This window comes from Schistocerca cancellata, chromosome 11 (assembly GCF_023864275.1).
Source record: "Schistocerca cancellata isolate TAMUIC-IGC-003103 chromosome 11, iqSchCanc2.1, whole genome shotgun sequence".
In the NCBI taxonomy this organism is placed as follows: Eukaryota; Metazoa; Arthropoda; class Insecta; order Orthoptera; family Acrididae; genus Schistocerca; species Schistocerca cancellata.
Genome location: NC_064636.1, coordinates 17,174,786 through 17,193,008, shown reverse-complemented (window position 1 = coordinate 17,193,008; position 18,223 = coordinate 17,174,786). Strand labels below are relative to the sequence as shown.

Genomic DNA, 18,223 nt, shown 5'->3' with positions numbered 1-18,223 from the left:
AAAATAACATATACTTATTCCTCAACATTATATATGTATATTTTCCTCTTATTCATCACCACTTACTTTTTACTTCAACAACAACAATAATAATACCCTTTTCTCATCTTATATTCCATTTACCTCTCTCCATATTACTATTTATCCTCTTATTAAACTAAAATTACATTCACTCATCTCATTCAGTCACTCACATCACTCATATCAACATTACTATTATCACATGCCTCCTAAAGAAAAATAATTCTGTTCAGTTCTCTGCCTCCTCTAATGTGTATATGCCTCCTCTAATGTGTATATGCCTCCTCTAATGTGTATATGCCTCAATAGCAACTCCTCTTGTAACCAAATATCTTATTAGCTGTTGGATGGTTCACATTGCTTTCTAGACTTACCTGCATTCATTAGATTGTAAGTATCTGTATAACTTAAATGTAGGCTCATCATAACTGTATATCATATTAATTATCTTCTCCTCAGTAGCTAACATTTTACTGTATGTATTTTTTCAAATGTCTGTGTGGATGTAGACCTCTGGGTTTATGTGTTAATGGATATTCTAATGAATAACAGCCAGGGTGTGGAATATTTGCAATTCGGTATGGTCCAGAGTATAAGATCTGCCATTTCCTGTTTAAATGTTTCAGTTTTGTGGGTTTAGGATGTGTTCTTAGTAAAACTAACTCATCAACTTGAAATGTTTGTGCTTTCCTGACACCTCTGTCATATTTCTGCTTTCTTTCCTTAGCTTTGTCACATAATGTTGTGTAAGCATGTCTTACCTTTTCTTCTAAACTAACATGATGATTGCTGTAAATTTAGGTAGAGGGTCTGTCCATTCATTTCTTTCTGTTTTATCCATAATTAATTCAGTTGGTGTGTATCCAGTAGAAATGTGAGTTAAATTGTTCACTATTTGTTCAAATGGTGCTAGGTATTCTACCCATTTTGTGTGCTTCTCTGGTGTGTGTGTGTGTGTGTGTGTGTGTGTGTGTGTGTGTGTGTTCTCATAAACTGTCCAAATTCTCGAAATGTTCTTTCTACTGGGTTTCCTGCCGCGTGAAATCTTGAAATTAAAATATGTTTAACATTCTGTTCTTCAATAAAAGTCTTCCATTTTAAACTGGTAAAATATGCTGCATTATCTGTGATCATAACTTCAGGTTTTCCTATTCTTACAAAATAATCTGTTAATAGACGTCTGGTAATAGCAGTGGTAGAAACTGAACGTAAAGCATATAATTTTAAATACTTTGTGAAAACGTCTAACACAGCAAGGATGTATTTCATTCCTCCACATGCTTGTGGATAGGGTCCTGCAATATCTAAAGAAATTAGCTGTAATGGCCTCTTAGGTATGATTGGATGCAATTCATTCATGCTTGTGCGATTAGAATATTTGGCTTTCTGACATATGATGCATTTCCTAATATTACTCAATACTCTTCGCCTTAAATTTGGAAAATAGCAATATTGTATAATCTTATGTGTACATTTGGTTACACCATAGTGTCCCCAAGTTCTGTGTGTAAATAAAATAAAATCATCAACATGAGCTTCAGGTAAGCAAACACACCAATGCTGTGATTCAGGGTTTCGTCGGTGAAATAAAACTTCTTTGCGTAATGTGTAATATTTTTCAAGATGTGGGTCTGTTCCTGCACTTAATTTATTCTTTATCTGGATCCACCTGGGATCATTGTCCTGCAATATGGCTAACTTCCGGCACATGTTTTTGTAGTAAGGTGCAAATGTACCTTCGTACATGAGTAAAATTTTGAAATCTGATGTTTGTTCTGTCACATCTGAAAATTCTTGTAGGCCTTGTGGCAAATGAGATAGAGCATCGGCTATAATGTTGGATTCTCCTTTTATGTATATAATATCAAAATCATACTCTTGTAGTGATGCACACCAGCATGTAAGACGTGAATGTAATAACTTGCATGATAGCAGGAAAGAAAGAGCTTGATGATCAGTATAAAGCTTAGTACGTTTTCCCCATAGAAAGTAGCAAAAGTTGCGAAATGCCCATACTATGGCAAGTGTTTCGCGCCCGGTCACTGAATATGACTTTTCGCATTCAGTGAGCGTGCGGCTAGCAAAACTGATAGGTTTGATGACTTTTTGTTCGTTTTCTACATTAATTTGGAATAAAAATGCTCCGAGCCCGTAGGAACTTGCGTCCGTTACCAGGCAAAAGTCTGACGTCATGTCAGAATGACATAACAACAGTACATTTACTAAAGTATTCTTAATCTCTCCAAAATCTGTCTGACAGAACTCTGTCCATTTCCAAATATTATTTCTTTTGAGTAAAGATAGAAGATGTGCACTGTTAAGAAGGTGGTAGGGTACAAATTTCCTGAAGAAAGGCTTTGAGTTGTTTACGATTCTGTGGGGATGGAAAATTCAATTTTTCTTGAGTCTGGAAAAATGCCTTCAGTTGATATGATGTGACCAAGGAATTTGATTTCTCTCCTCCCTAATTTAGTTTTTGATAAATTGATAGTGACACCTGCGTCACAAAATTTAGTCAGAAGTTGCTTCAAAAGATGAACATGTTCTTCCCAAGTAGTGGTGGCAATGACAATGTCGTCAACATTAAACTGTGATTTGCAATAACAATTGTGGTCCAAGAACAGCATCTAAGGCTTCAATAAACATTCCAGCACTCACTCGTAGACCAAAGGGTAGAACACAAAATTGATAACTACGTCCCTCACATAGAAATGCAGTGTATTTACAGCTGTTTTTATGGAGGTTCACGTGCCAAAACAATGAGCGGAGGTTGATATTGGTTAAATACTGCACATTATGAAATTTTAAAAGTTGTTCTTCCAAATTTATAGGTCGTGTGTTGATTGGGATTGTGACTTTGTTAATTTATCATGTGTCCAGCACTAACTTTACACTACCATCCTCTTTATTAACTGCTAGGATCGGACTGCAATATGGTGAATGTGACCTTTCAAAGATACTCTAAGCTTGCATTTTTTCAATCTCTTTCAAAACTGCGGGTTTCTTTGACCAAGGAATATTATAATATGTTCTACAGTATGTTTTGTGTGGTTTAACATCCATCTCATAAGTATAGCCTCTAATAATTCCAGGTTTCTCCACAAATACCTCAGCAAATTGCTGCAAAACTTCAAGTAATTCAAGTTGTTGTTCCTTCGTCAGATATTCAGATTCTGTGCATTTCTCATATAAATCATTAGGTTTAATTTCCTGAGATACAGCTTCATTAAAAGTTAAATCACATATGTTTGTTGCTGGTGGATACACAAAATGTAACTGTTCAAATTTACCTTGTTTACTGTTTAAGTTTTTACCCTGTGTTAACTCTATTGTCAGTTGTTGTTGGTTTACGGTTAAATGACATTTCCCTTTTCCTAAATCTATGATTGCTTGATATTCATTCAAAAAGTCAATTCCTAATATGCAGTGCATAACTAATTTGTCTACTACCAGGAAACTGTAATTGAGTGGTATATTTGAAAATGTGAAGTTAATGAGAGCTTGAAATTTCACGTTCTTTGATTTCGTACTTGTGGCACTTATAATGTGACAGTTCTGTACTGGCAATGTTTGTATGTTCATTATTTGTTTGAGTTCATTATATAAGGACATTGAAATGACAGTTGCTGCTGCTCCTGTATCTAACATTACTTCCACTTCGTAACTACCAATCATAACTCGTGTTATAGCCTGAATAATCTTCTTTGTTTTACTGGTACTATTAAAATCTACATCCTGATATAATTCTTTTTCTATTTTCTTACTGTCGTTATATCGGAGAAAACAAATCGTCGGTTCCGTTGCGCTCTGCTCCTTATCGACCGTAACTTGATCGCTTAGCTCGGTCGTCGTTTGTTTTCCGGCAAATTCGGCTGTTGCTGCGGGTTGGATTCCTTGCTCAACTCAATAATATTTACATTTCAGTTGCTCGTCACCCAAGTATCAGCTGTTTGTTTGTTGACATTACCTCGCGTCGCATTGGGAGTTCCGTTACGTAGGAATTGAGGGTTGCAGTATTGCATGTGTCGTGGCGGTGGTCCATTGTGATTTCCCCATACATTATTTCGCCCGGGACTGTAACTGGTATTGTCATTACTGTTGTTCCTGCAATACATAGTTGGACGTTGTTGTATGTTGTTTTTCTGAAAATATCCTGGATGGTACCTGTTATCCTCTCTTCTTTGATCTCTATGATTTCGGTTCCTTCTTCTGTTATTGTTATTTTGAATATAACTGTTATTGTTCTGATTGTAATTACTGTTCGGATAACCATTATAGTAATGATTACCATTTCCCTGCCAATGCTGCGAGTTGTTTCTCCTAATATTGAATGGATTTGTCCCAGTGTAGTGTGAATTGTTTCTTTGAGTGTTTTGTTGTGATGTTGGAGGCGGATTCCAATAGCCTCTGTCATTTCTGTTGTGGGTACGCGAATTGCTTGGATGGATCGGATACAATTGATTGAAATTCCTGATCTCATCTCTGTAAACATCTATCTCATCATCATAACTGAAAAAATTCTTTGTTGTCCTCGAACACTCCTATTAATTTATCGCGGTAAGGAAATGGTAAGTGGCTTTTAAGTGTTCTAATTACATCTGGTAAATCTGCTGGTTTTGTCCAATATAATGTTTTGTCTAGGTAGCGTTCAAAGTATTGACGTAAAGTGTCTTTCTTCGGGTTGTAAATTTCTGGATTGTATACTTCTCGTTTTAAACTTTGCTGTGCTGTGATTGACCAGAATTCCTCAAGAAATGCTTGTTCAAACTGTTCAAATGTTAAACATCGTCTTTTCATTGCTGCTCCCCACTTAGCTGCTCTTCCACATAACAAATTTGTAACATATCGAATTTTGTCGGCTTCTAACCAATGTCTCGGGAAAATACCATCAAAAGAGCGGATGAAAACAATCGGATGCACTTTGTCTTTCTCATCACATGAAAATGTCTGAAAGTATCCATGTCGTACTAATGTTTCATCAGCTACTCCCGATGGTATTATGGGTCCTGTATTTTGTGTCAAACTGTGCATAGTATGTGGTGATGTCTGATAGTAATTTTGATCTTGTGGTAGCATTGAAAATGGTTCATTGGGATTTGTATCACTCATTGGTAATTCTATTTTCGGCTGTGTGCTGGGTCTAGCATTATTATGTACAGATAGCTTTTGTTTTTTGTTCTTCAGTCTCATATTGAAAATGTAGCGTTAGATATACAGTTTTCAATCCAAAATTTTTTTCCTTCACGTCCATGCAAATTATTTTATGGAACGTTAACTTTTTCCTTATTTTTTTATTTTGTTTATTTTATTTTTTTAATTTTTTTAATTTTTATTTTTTATTGATTTTTTATTTATTTATTTATTTATTTTTTTGTTAGCAAATTAATTTCCTCAGCAAGAAAATGAAAATTAACACAAATTAATAACAGGGCAAACAATATTGTTGTAAATTTCATGCACGTAACATTACAATTGAAATGAATGAGAATTAGTCCAAATTCATTTTCTGATGCTATTACGTATTATTGATTGAGATTGTGCTGTAATTTGACCGTGCATGGCAGACCGGGTCGGCAACACTACAAAAAGCGACTGTACGGAAATAGCATCAGAAATTAGTTGAAATTTACCTTATAAGTCTGTTAGAAACATAGTATTAATTATAATATAGTCTTCGTGGCTGTCGTCCTAATTTCTCTTGTAGGACCGTCTTTCACTTTTCTCCGTCTGTTGAAAACTTCTTCAAGTTGTCACTGTCATGATCAATTTACAAATTTGGCGATAACCATTTCGAATCACTATTGAAATAACTTCGTTTTGTAATATAGTTTTAATTTCCAGTTAAAAGCATATTTAACACAGCGCCGAAAAATACACGTCTTTCGTATGAAGACAAGAGAGAGAAAGAGAGAGAGTGATCAATTAGTTGTTAAAAACAAACACCTACGCAAAAGTAGGAAAAAAAAAAGATCAAAATTATTTATAAAAATTGGTCGCCGGTGCAGCGCTCTTTCACGTGCGCGATCGTAAATCATATCTTTGTATTGGTGGAGGCGCGGTAGTCAAAGTACTGTTACAAGAGGATCAAGTAGGTAAAAAGACGAGGGCTAGTAGAAATACTTGGGTAACAGAAGAGATTTTGAATGTAATTGATGAAAGGAGAAAATACAAAAATGCAGTAAATGAAGCAGGCAAAAAGGAATACAAACGTCTCAAAAATGAGATCGAAAGGAAGTGCAAAATGGCTAAGCAGGGATGGCTAGAGGACAAATGTAAGGATGTAGAGGCTTATCTCACTAAGGGTAAGATAGATACTGCCTACAGGAAAATTAGAGAGACCTTTGGAGAAAAGTGGATGACTTGCATGAATATCAAGAGCTCAGATGGAAACCCAGTTCTAAGCAAAGAAGGGAAAGCAGAAAGGTGGAAGGAGTATATAGTGGGTCTATACAAGGGTAATGTACTTGAGGACAATATTAAGGAAATGGAAGAGAATGTACATGAAGATGAAATGGGAGATACGATACTGCGTGAAGAGTTTGACAGAGCACTGAAAGATCTAAGTTGAAACAAGGCCCTGGGAGTAGACAACATCCTATTAGAACTAATGACAGCCTTGGGAGAGCCAGGCCTAACAAAACTCTACCATCTGGTGAGCTAGATGTATGAGACAGGTGAAATACCCTCAGACTTCAAGAGAATATAATAATTCCAATCCCAAAGAAAGAAGGTGTTGACAGATGCGAAAATTACCGAACAATCAGTTTAATAAGCCACTGCTGCAAAATACTAACACGAATTCTTTACAGACGAATGGAGAAACTGGTAGAAGCCAACCTCGGGGAAGATCGGTTTGGATTCCGCAGAAATGTTGGAACACATGAGGCAATACTGACCCCACGACTTATCTTAGAAAATAGATTAAAGAAAGGCAGTGAAAGGCTATTTACAATTTGTACAGAAACCAGATGGCAGTTATATGAGCCGAGGGGCATGAAAGGGAAGCAGTGTTTGGAAATGGGAGTGTGACAGGATTGTAGCCTTTCCCCGATGTTATTCAATCTGTATATTGAGCAAGCAGTAAAGGAAACAAAAGAAAAGTTCAGAGTGGGTATTAAAATCCATGGAGAAGAAATAAAAACTTTGAGGTTCGCCGATGACATTGTAATTGTGTCAGAGACAGCAAAGGACTTGGAAGAGCAGTTGAATGGAATGGACAGTGTCTTGAAAGGAGGGTATAAGATGAACATCAACAAAAGCAAAACGAGGATAATGGAATGTCGTCAAATTAAGTCGGGTGATGCTGAGGGAATTAGATTAGGAAATGAGACACTTAACGTAGTAAAGGAGTTTTGCTATTTGGGGAGCAAAATAACTGATGATGGTCGAAGTAGAGAATATATAAAATGTAGGCTGGCAATGGCAAAGAAAGCGTTTCTGAAGAAGAGAAATTTGTTAACATCGAGTATAGATTTAAGTGTCAGAAGTCGTTTCTGAAAGTATTTGTATGGAGTGTAGCCATGTATGGAAGTGAAACATTGACAATAAATAGTTGAGACAAGAAGAGAATAGAAGCTTTCAAAATCTGGTGCTACAGAAGAATGCTGAAGATTAGATGGGTAGATCACATAAGTAATGATGTGGAATTGAATAGAATTGGAGAGAAGAGAAATTTGTGGCACAACTTGACTATAAGAAGGGATCTATTGGTAGGACATGTTATGAGGCATCAAGGGATCACCAATTTAGCATTGGAGGGCACCGTGGAGGGTAAAAATCGTAGAGGGAGACCAAGAGATGAATACAGTAAATAAACAGTTTCAGAAGGATGTAGGTTGCAGTAGGTACTGGGAGATGAAGAAGCTTGCACAGGATAGAGTAGCAGGGAGAGCTGCATCGAACCAGTCTCTGGACTGAAGGCCACAACAACAACAACAACAAGGTTCATACTGTTATCAAGCAGTGGGCCAAGGAAAGTGTGGGAGGCTTTTTTGATGAAGGTATTGGCGAGGTCATCTGTAAGGTCGCAAAGTGATCTTCTTAAACAAGTGAGTACTCTTTAATTTTTCGAAATGCCTCATATTATCCTCGATTTAATGAAAACAGTTGATTGTGTGGTCTATGTACTCGTAACACTTTTATTAATTTGAAAATTGTGGGATTAGAGAAAAGATTCAACAATGGTTCATTTCATATCTGGAATGTCGGAAGCAAAAGTTTGTGCTGCACTGTTGACGAACAGAGTAGAGGTTTGATGCTGATTGGGGTGAAGTAAAATGGTGGTGGTGGTGGTGGTGGTGGCGGTGGGGGTGGGGGTGGGGGTGGGGGTGGGGGGGGGTGTCCACAGGGTTGTGTTTTGGATCTGTTGTTGTTCTTGGCGTATATCAATGATCTACCACAGAATACAGCACATGAATTGTAATTTTTCCTGATGATGCAAGTGTTATATTCCGAGACGTTATGTAATGTAAACGATGTTCGTAGAGCAGCCAGTGCACGTGGCTTTCACAGATCTGATTAATGCTTAACTGTGTTGAAACACAGCTTCTGACACAGAACTATTGTAAAAGCAAAATTTTACTGTCCCAAGATGATGAAACAGTTGAGGAAATAAACTGTTTTTAATTATTAAAACTTATGGTAGAAAGAAGGCTTACTTGGAAGTATCACATTCCATTGGTTGCATATAGAAACATAATGCTACTATCTTCACTATAAGAATATTCCCCATTGTCTCTAACACTGAAAAACAATGGTTTCTTTACTGTGCCTCATTCTGTTTTCTTATGTGATTGTATATTTTGTGGGAACTCTTTTCATTCACCAAAAATATTCTCAGTGTGGTCGGAGAGGTGTGCAGCTTCAGGTCACAAACTTTCTGTAGGCCGTTGTTGAAGTGTCTCAGAATTGTGACTCTGCCACTACTGTACATCATATATACACCATTGTGGGGTTTGTCGCTGACTACGTCAACTTTTTCGAAGGAAACTGCAACATTCATTCGGTGATCACCGGACAGGAAAATGCTGTGCCCTCGGACAACACCTCCGTAAGCAATGTACAGAAAGGTGTTTACTCTTCAGCAGGTTTCAGTTTAATTGGGCTTTTAGCAGAATTGAAAATATTTGGCAATAAATGCCAAATGTACTAATTCAGGTTGCAATGTTTTCTTGTGGCACAATCCCACATTTTGTACAGAGGTTCTTCACAGTACTTGAGATACTTTCTGTAATTTGTGTTGTTTATTCCTATACACTCACAGATTTTCTTCACATCTCATTAACTTTTCAATTCTTTTCTTTGCAAAGTTTCTCACCAACATTTGTTTTGTTTATTCCTATACACTCTCACAGATTTTCTTCGTGTCTCATTAACTTTTCAATTCTTTTCTTTACAAAATTCCTAACCAACATTCTCTAAAATATGTACCGACATATTCCACAGATACCGGCCTTCCTACGTTCCTCTCTTGTGCCGACCTCTTCATCTTGGAATGGTGCTTGCAGCCAACCTCGTCAGTAATTTTAATTCTTTTCTTTTCTTGGTTGAATCCCAGTTTGTGTCTTGTTCTAACTCTTGTTACCCTCTTGCACTGTGACTTCTTACACATGCCCAGTCTTCGTGTCAGTCCTTGGGAAAAAATCTCTCGTTTCTTATCTGGTCAGTACATCTAATTTTGAATATCTTTCTATTGCACCACATCTCAAATGCTTTAATTCAATTCTTTTCTGGTTTTCTCACAGACCAATACCACTGCTATGCTCCAGATGTACATTCTCAGACATTTCTTTTTTCAAATAAAGTCAGTCATGATCCTAGGAGACTTCTTTGTGCCAGGAATGCCCTGTTTGCCTGTGCTAATCTACTTTTATGTTCTCCTTGTTTCATCCATCAAATCTTACTTAGCTTCCACAGTAGCAGAATGTCATAACTTCACGGGCCCCAGTATTATAAATAAATAAAACGAACTAATGCAACATTGACAGCAGTGCTTCTCATCAACTTCAAAGTGGGGTAATCTATAAAACAACTATTTATTTCTCCTAATGCACAGAAACGAAAGGGTACGAGGATTTGTCAGACACACGCAGTAAAGGTGCCAAATCGTACTCTCTGCCACAGTTTCCGACTCGACGTATTCTTCGTACTGTAGAGATTGTGACGTTTGGTTTTGTTTGTGCGGCAGGAGATTGATGCTGTCGGAGATCTACGCCTACATCGCGAGTCACTTCCCCTACTTCGGAGGCAAGAAGAATAAGATGTGGAAGAACTCGGTACGCTGCTGCCTGTGGTACCACAAGTGCTTTGTCAAAGTGCCACAGGAGGCTGGCGACGACAAGGCCAAATGCTGCAACTACTGGACACTCGGTGAGTCCTGTGGTCAGTGACAGACTGGCTGGAAATGACATCAGCTCCATCTCTTTTTCTATGCTCGTCTCTGATAAAATGTTTGTGGGCTCCCAGATGCGTCGAGTGTTTAAAACAACATATGTTTCAGCAGAGCACTCCTCAGTTATTGTCAAGTGGAATGACTGCCTGTGGCTTCTAGGTACACCCTTATGTACTCTAGTGGTAGGCTGTGTCATTATTTGTGCCCACTGCGACACTGTAAACGGGCCTAAACTGACTCCACGTTTGACATGCGCATTCCTGCTTTACCGATTGGCTGTCATTTAATGGCCGTATCTCCACAGTGGTTGATTTCTGACCTCCTGTCGCAGGGAAATTTTTGCTCGAGTCATCGGCCACTGTCGAGTCCACGGGTTGGGTACTGGTGGTGCCTTTCTGTTCCACCCACTGCCTCCATTGCTTTCGTGTGGGACTGTTTGTGACTTACTTTTTACAACACCACATTCCAGGGTGAGCTCTGTCGGAAACACCTGTCCCCGTTGGCGAGGGTGTCACTCGCGTGCGATTCCACTGGCTCGTCAGTGACCGAATTCCAGATCGACGTTGATGCAGCACGGCATTTTTGTCTCTCAAAGTCTGTAGTGGCAGGGCACTGCATCACTGAAGGCCACATGTTTGTTTTTCTACGTACAAAGTTGCTGGGCCACAGCTATGGGTTCAGGAATTTGACCATCAAAGAGGCAGTTGAAACAAGAGTACAGTACAGACTCGTCAACTGGAATGGCAGCTTCCAAGTGAGGTCAGCAAGGGATGTAGCATTAGAAAAAATATCTCAGGAATGCACTGACGAGAAAATGACGAGAGGTAATGTAGCGGCACTTTGAATTTCGCCACGCTACACTCGTTCCCTGAGATATAAATTATACCGTCGCAGTAGTATGAGGGCTCGTCGGCAGAGAAAATATATTAGAAAATGAAGGTACTAAAATTGTAACTCTTTTTGTTTTTCTATCCATCTTTTGCCTTGTTAAGAGCGGAAGCTTAACTTACTTCTTAGCTAGTCTTGGTCGGATTAAGACGAAAAAACTTATTAAGGTGCAGACGTATTGTGGAAGTTTGTGTGAAATTTGGAGGATGGAAGCAGCAACATAAAATACATTGCATTTAATATCAATACGATTTTGATTTGTATACATTAGTAATTCCTGGACAATGAAATTTATTGCAAAATTTCGGAGCAGCTAAGACTTTTCACGCAGAAATGAAGCAGGAGATTTTTGGAGAACAAGACCTGGACGCCGCACGAGAGAAGACGTGTTAACACGGTAAAGGATGAACTCTTATCTACGCCATTTCCCCCTGTTAATCACATTTTGTTATTCTCTGTTCTCTTTCAAATAATTTTTGTAGTTTGCTCAGAAATGCCACAAGGACCACCCGAACAATAGCTTTTCCGAATCACGAAGTCCGATAACTTTTCTGTAAGTCCGATTTGCATTTCATTCTTTCACTTTTTCACGGTCATTAATGATTTTAAAACCCCCTTTTTATTCACCATTTCTTCCCACATTTTCAACCTTTTCTTTTCTTTTCTTCTCTTCATGTTTTCTTTTTTATTAACCACTACAGTAGTGGGCAGAATAGGTGGGCAGCACCAGGGGGCATCCACACTGTCGGCTGTGAAATCTCTTTCAGATTATTCACTCACCTGTTACGCTTGTGACATACGACTTTACGGTCTAGTAGTTTTAAAGGAACGAACTGGACACGAACCCGACACTTCGCGTGAAGGTGACGAGTAGGTAACTCTTCGAAACTTCGTACGCCACGGCTCGGCCGATAACCCGAGAAGATTTCGTCGACCTTCGAGATCTTACGTCCGGTGAAGATAACTGTCGCCGTACGTGCTCAGATAACCTGCCCGCCAAACAGTTATCGTGTTCGTCTCTTTCAGACCCGCGATACGAGGAGGTGTCCGAGAACGGCAAATTCCGCCATCGCAGCGAGAAGTGGCTGTTCCGCAGGGGCCCGGCAGCGCCACCGTCCGTGCGCCGAGTTCACGCGCGCTACAGCCGGCTCAGACACCCCGGCGACCGCCCGCAGCGGCAGCCGCTCAGTGGCCCGTCGGCTCACCCCCAGCTGCCGGAGGCTGCCACCAGGTGAGTGTCCGGCCCCACGGAGCTCCAGGCTCCTGCCGCCGCCGCCGTCAGTGTCAGAAGTGACCACCTTGTAGGTGCTGCCACATCACTCTCTCTCTACCCTGTAATGGATCTGGGAGATGTGTTATTTTCTACTGGATTTGTCGATACCAAATCTAATGAGGGAAGTTGTAATTGTTTTCTTATATTTTTGTCAGATATTTTTTCTTTTTGTGAATTGTAATTTGCCTTAATTTATGAGAGTGACAGCAATTGATTAATATTAGTAGTTGTGACAAAGAATATCAAAGAGACTGCTTACAAGGGGAAGCTTGTGTGTTGTGTAAAATGTCTTTGACACTGGAGTCGTCTTTGACTGTAGTCAGTCGGCAGTGAAGTCTTGGTGTGCGTTGACGGTGGAACAACGTGCAGGCCGCCGTCATAATAATTTCCTAGTCATCATCATTATCATCATCATCATCATCATCATCATCATTTAAGACTGATTGTGCCTTTCAGCGTTCAGTCTGGAGCATAGCCCCCCTTACAAAATTCCTCCATGATCGCCTATTCAGTGCTAACATTGGTGCCTCTTCTGATGTTAAACCTATTACTTCGAAATCATTCTTCACCGAATCCAGGTACCTTCTCCTCGGTCTGCCCCGACTCCTCCTACCCTCTACTGCTGAACCCACAAGTCTCTTGGGTAACCTTGCTTCTCCCATGCGTCTAACATGACCCCACCATCTAAGCCTGTTCGCCCTGACTGCTACATCTATAGAGTTCATTCCCAGTTTTTCTTTGATTTCCTCATTGTGGACACCCTCCTGCCATTGTTCCCATCTACCAGTACCTGCAATCATCCTAGCTACTTTCACATCCATAGCGTCAACCTTGTTGATCCACCCAGCTTTCGCCCCCATACAACAAAGTTGGTCGAAAGATTGAACGGTGCACAGATAACTTAGTCTCGGTACTGACTTCCTTCTTGCAGAAGAGAGTAGATTGTAGCTGAGCGCTCACTGCATTAGCTTTGCTACACCTCGCTTCCAGTTCTTTCACTATGTTGCCATCCTGTGAGAATATGCATCCTAAGTACTTGAAACCGTCCACCTGTTCTAACTTTGTTCCTCCTATTTGGCACTCAATCCGTTTATATTTCTTTCCCACTGACATTACTTTCGTTTTGGAGATGCTAATCTTCATACCATAGTCCTTACGTTTCTGATCTAGCTCTGAAATTTCCTAGTGAACAGGAAAAATGAATAATGTTACTACTTTTTTTATATAAACTTTAAGAAGAAACCACATTCAAAGAAATGGTATTTCAAGCACCAAAAATGAGGCAAACTCATTGAACCAGGTCATTTCTGCAGCCGACGAAACTGCATTGTGGAATCATACTTCCACTAGACGACTGAAGCCAAGACAAATATCGTCTTGTAAACATTTCAAGGAAAAGGTACTGTCACGAAATATGCTAAATACAGTATATAAAAATAGTGAGCATATTTCAACCCGCACTGTACCAGGTGCAAGAACATGTCAGTATCTTGTGACTTGACCATATCCTCATATATCAATTCACAATTTTATTAATCTCAGATGCATTATAATTCTTTATAAACTGTCAGTCCAAAAAGTTTCAAGACCGGATTAATAAAAATATGGATAATAGTTAAGATGGTGTTAAACATAGCCCCCACACCCCCCTTCAACATAATTTACGTATCATTCACATAACCAGGTGGAAGTCTCAGAAAGGTACTTCTTTGGAACGCTTTTCAACTCGCATGTCACATTGGCTCGAATTTCAGGTATCTCGTCAAAGTATGAGGGTTGTAACTTTGATAGTGGCAACTCTTTATTTACAGCTCATACAGAATATATGCGTGTTTCAAAGTTTTACTGACCTTCGAAGTAGTCACCGGCATCGTGTATAACCCGTCGCCAGCAATGTGGAAGTCGTAGGATGCTCTTAGCGGTGCCAGCGGTGTTGACGGTTCGAGCAGCACGGTCCTGTGCCCGACAAATTTGCAGCAGTTCTGAAGCGAATGCAGTGAAGCGTTTCCTTCAGTTTAGAAATCAAGTTGAACCCACGAGGGCTTAAGTCAGGGGAGTGCAGCAGGCGGTATAGCACTTAGCAGCCCCATCAGTCAAACAAACCAGTAACAGCTTGCACTGTACGTGCTTGAGCATTGTCCTGCAAAATGATGGTTAGGTCCTGCAGCAAGTGTCATCACTTCTGTCTCTATACTGTTCATTTTTTAACACAACCTACGACCAGCTTAGAGACGGAAGTGACGACACTTTCTGCAGGACCTGACCAGCATTTTGCACAACATTGCTCAAGCACGTACAGTGCAAGCTGTTACTGGTTTGTTTGACTGATGGGGCTGCTAAGTGCTATACCGCCTGCTGCACTCCCCTGACTTAAGCCCTCGTGGGTTCAACTTGATTTCTAAACTTAAGGAAACGCTTCACTGCATTCGCTTCAGAACTGCTGCAAATTCGTCGGGCAATAGACCGCACCGCTCCAACTGTCAACACAACTGGCACTGCTAAGAGTATCCTACGACTTCAACATTGCTGGCAACGGGTTATACACGATGCCGGTGACTACTTCGAAGGTTAGTAAAACTTTGAAATAATTATCTATTTTGTAGGAGCTGTAAATAAATAGTTGCCGCTATTAAAGTTTCAACCCTCATATTAGCCTTTGTGTGAATTTCTGCACTTTGTCATTTTGTAGCAGATTTCTTCACACATGATGATTTTTTTTCTCTCTCCAGGAAATAATTGTTTCTGTTCGGCATTTCAATTGATTCGTGGCAGGCTGCCGAGCGTCATCATTTTTATTTGGGAGTAAAAGTGTGAAGAAAAACTTTTGCTCGCCTTTCTTTTCTTCAAAACATTTTGGCGAATGTCTCAAACACAACATTTTTTGATGTCACTCACTTATGATTCGTTACACGAGGACAGTGACACATTATTGACACACGTGCACTTCTTCACACTAGCCACTCACAGCTGAGTGCAACGATTGGCACATTTGTCTGATCTTTTCCACGAGTCACGAGTTAAAAAATCGAATTGTAACAAAATATTTACCACCAGTGTTTGCAGTTGGTATTTGTTGGTAGAATGCTTGTCCATTGATAACCCCTCAGTTTTATTGATACAGATACTTTTCTAGTTTAAAGTGCTTCCTTGAACCTTTATGTAACTTGTCTGATGTAATGCTGCTACAATAGCAGGACTTTTTCACAACAAATTTAAATTTGCAGTAATCTTGCCTGTGGCTTAAACAAATGTGTTTCAGATGATATGTGGCATTCGTGAGTACTTAAATAATGATATCAACTCTTTTTCAGTTTAAAACTTTTTGATATATTATATAAGTGGTTTTGCTAATATTATGTAATATTATAATTATAATTTACATGGATTTGTTCAAATTATTTGCATCATAAATTACAGGGTTACATAAACAATTTTGTCAGCTAATAATCTTATACATTGTACAAATGAATCATTTTGAATTGTTGCTTATTTACAGCATACATTAAAATGTTAACAGTAATTTGGAATTTTCATGCACAATGTATTTTACAGGATAAGTGACTTTTACTCCCAGACATTTTTAATATTTCATATCGGTACTATTTACATGTGACAGTAATAAGAATATTTATTTGACAACATGTCCCCCCCACCCCCCCTCCCCCCTCTGCCCTGAGTCCTTGCTGTAGTAGCCTCAGAGCTCCATCCCTGACACATATGCAGAAAGCGTCACCGTAGTGTGTCCCACATTTCATCATCCTAGTCAGGTAATTTATGGGTTGTCAGGATATACCTGGAATTACAAATGGTCATCATGGCAAAACTGTGCAGACAGAGCATGTGTATAAATAAGATGAAAAAGTGTTTAATAAACAATTGCTGCCCAGGTACAAAGTGTCAGACACCTTTAGCAAAAGATGAGGTTACTTTCGCAACAAACTGTGACTTTCGTCTTTCCCTCTCCTTCCCTCTTTCCTGATGAGGCAACAGTTTGTTGCGAAAGCTTGAATTTTGTGTGTATGCTTGTGTTTGTTTGTGTGTCTATCGACCTGCCAGCGCTTTCGTTCGGTAAGTCACCTTATATACCATATTTATTCAAATCTAAGGCTCACTTTTGTTTACCATATGCAGTATTAGAAATGGGGGTGCTCATAAAATTCGATGGTGCATTACATTAAGGTACAAATTTTAATCTGAAATTCACTGGCAGCATCATTGAAATTTAGGAATTGTTCCATACATCACAATACATGGTTTTAATTTTCACCTTCTTTACATTATTGTTGGCTTATTATTGCATAGCGTGTTCGGTTTAGGTGTCTCGAAATGGAAGGCAAGCAGATATGCTGCTACTTTCAGGTATAAAATAACTCTTTATGCTGAAAAATATGGTAAGATGAGGGTGGGATTGGAGTTCAGTGTAGCTGATAGTAATGTTTGCTTATGGAAGAAACAGAAATTGGCATTATTTGCAACTACTGCTAGTAGAGAGAAATTCAGTGGCCCTCACAGGAAGATATTCTGATGTTGAAATAAAAGTTTTGGAATTCATCCTTGAAAGGAAGAAGAATGAGCAACCTGTGACAAGGGACACCATAAGAAGTGAAACAAAAGAGATGGTTGCAGTTCTCAATATACCGAGGCAAGAGTTTAAGGCTATATACTATTATATACCACCTTATTTATTGTATGTTACAGCATGTTTTTGAGAATTATTGTTGCTGTTTGTGACATATTTTCTGTGCACTTTTTTTCTGTTGCCATTTTCACTTTGCGAACATCGTGTCATCTGGATTGGCACATTTACACGTAGGTCAAAAATGGATTTCGTAATTGTAGCGAGACAATAACAGTACCCAATGTTGTGTGTTGTGTGTCGTCTTGTCAGGCAAGGAAGTGTGAGGGTTAAACAAGGAAACCTAGGGTTTATGGTCAGTAATAAGGTAAATATTGGAGCCAAAAAAAAAAAAAAAAAAAAACATGAAGTTTCTGGAGTGCAGAGGCTCTTTTTCCACCTGAAAGTAACGTTGCTGGACCAGAGTGAGAGATTTGGAGGCAAAAGCAATGGGTCGTTCAGAGCCTTTGGCATATCTGTGCGCTAGGACCGTGCCGAGGCTGTGCTGTGTGCCGTCAGTTGCCAAAACTGTGGCTTCTCCAGAGAGACCGTAGCTAAGCGAGGGGCGGAGAGAAGTTTGGATTTCAACATTTCATAATCACGTTTGTCCATTCTTGCGTAACAAGGCACGCAACAAGTGAACCATCATGGCCGCCCCTGGAGGAATTTACGGCAGTAGGCTATCTTCCCTAGCATTGACAATTGAAGGAACACAGCAATTTCATGCATTCATTCCCAAAAATTATTGGTGCAACACTTTTCAAGTGATGTGTAGGGTTGAGAAAAGGAGGTAACTACACCACAAACAAACTGACGTTACAAGACAGACTATGTCAACACTGTGTACAACAAAAATTAGTGGATTGGGTATATTTTAGAAAAAAGTGAAGAACATAAGGAAGTGAAAGTAATTTTTCTTCATTCATGTGGACCAGCTACATCATTCTCCTACCCTACATATGCAGATGTCCTGTCGATGTCAGTCGGGATGTTCTCACAAAAGTAAATCTGTGTACTCAGACTTGGAGAACATAAA

The 18,223-nt window shown here is 39.3% G+C and overlaps 1 protein-coding gene across 1 annotated transcript in view; it reads left to right on the top strand.

Moving 5' to 3' along the window:
- LOC126108830 (uncharacterized) overlaps positions 1–18,223 on the top strand; it is a 181,290-nt gene that overhangs the window by 27,743 nt on the left and 135,324 nt on the right. The window contains exons 7-8 of the mRNA XM_049914194.1: positions 10,208–10,389; positions 12,326–12,530. Coding sequence (XP_049770151.1) covers positions 10,208–10,389; positions 12,326–12,530 — 387 coding nt within the window. The remainder of the gene's footprint in view (positions 1–10,207; positions 10,390–12,325; positions 12,531–18,223) is intronic.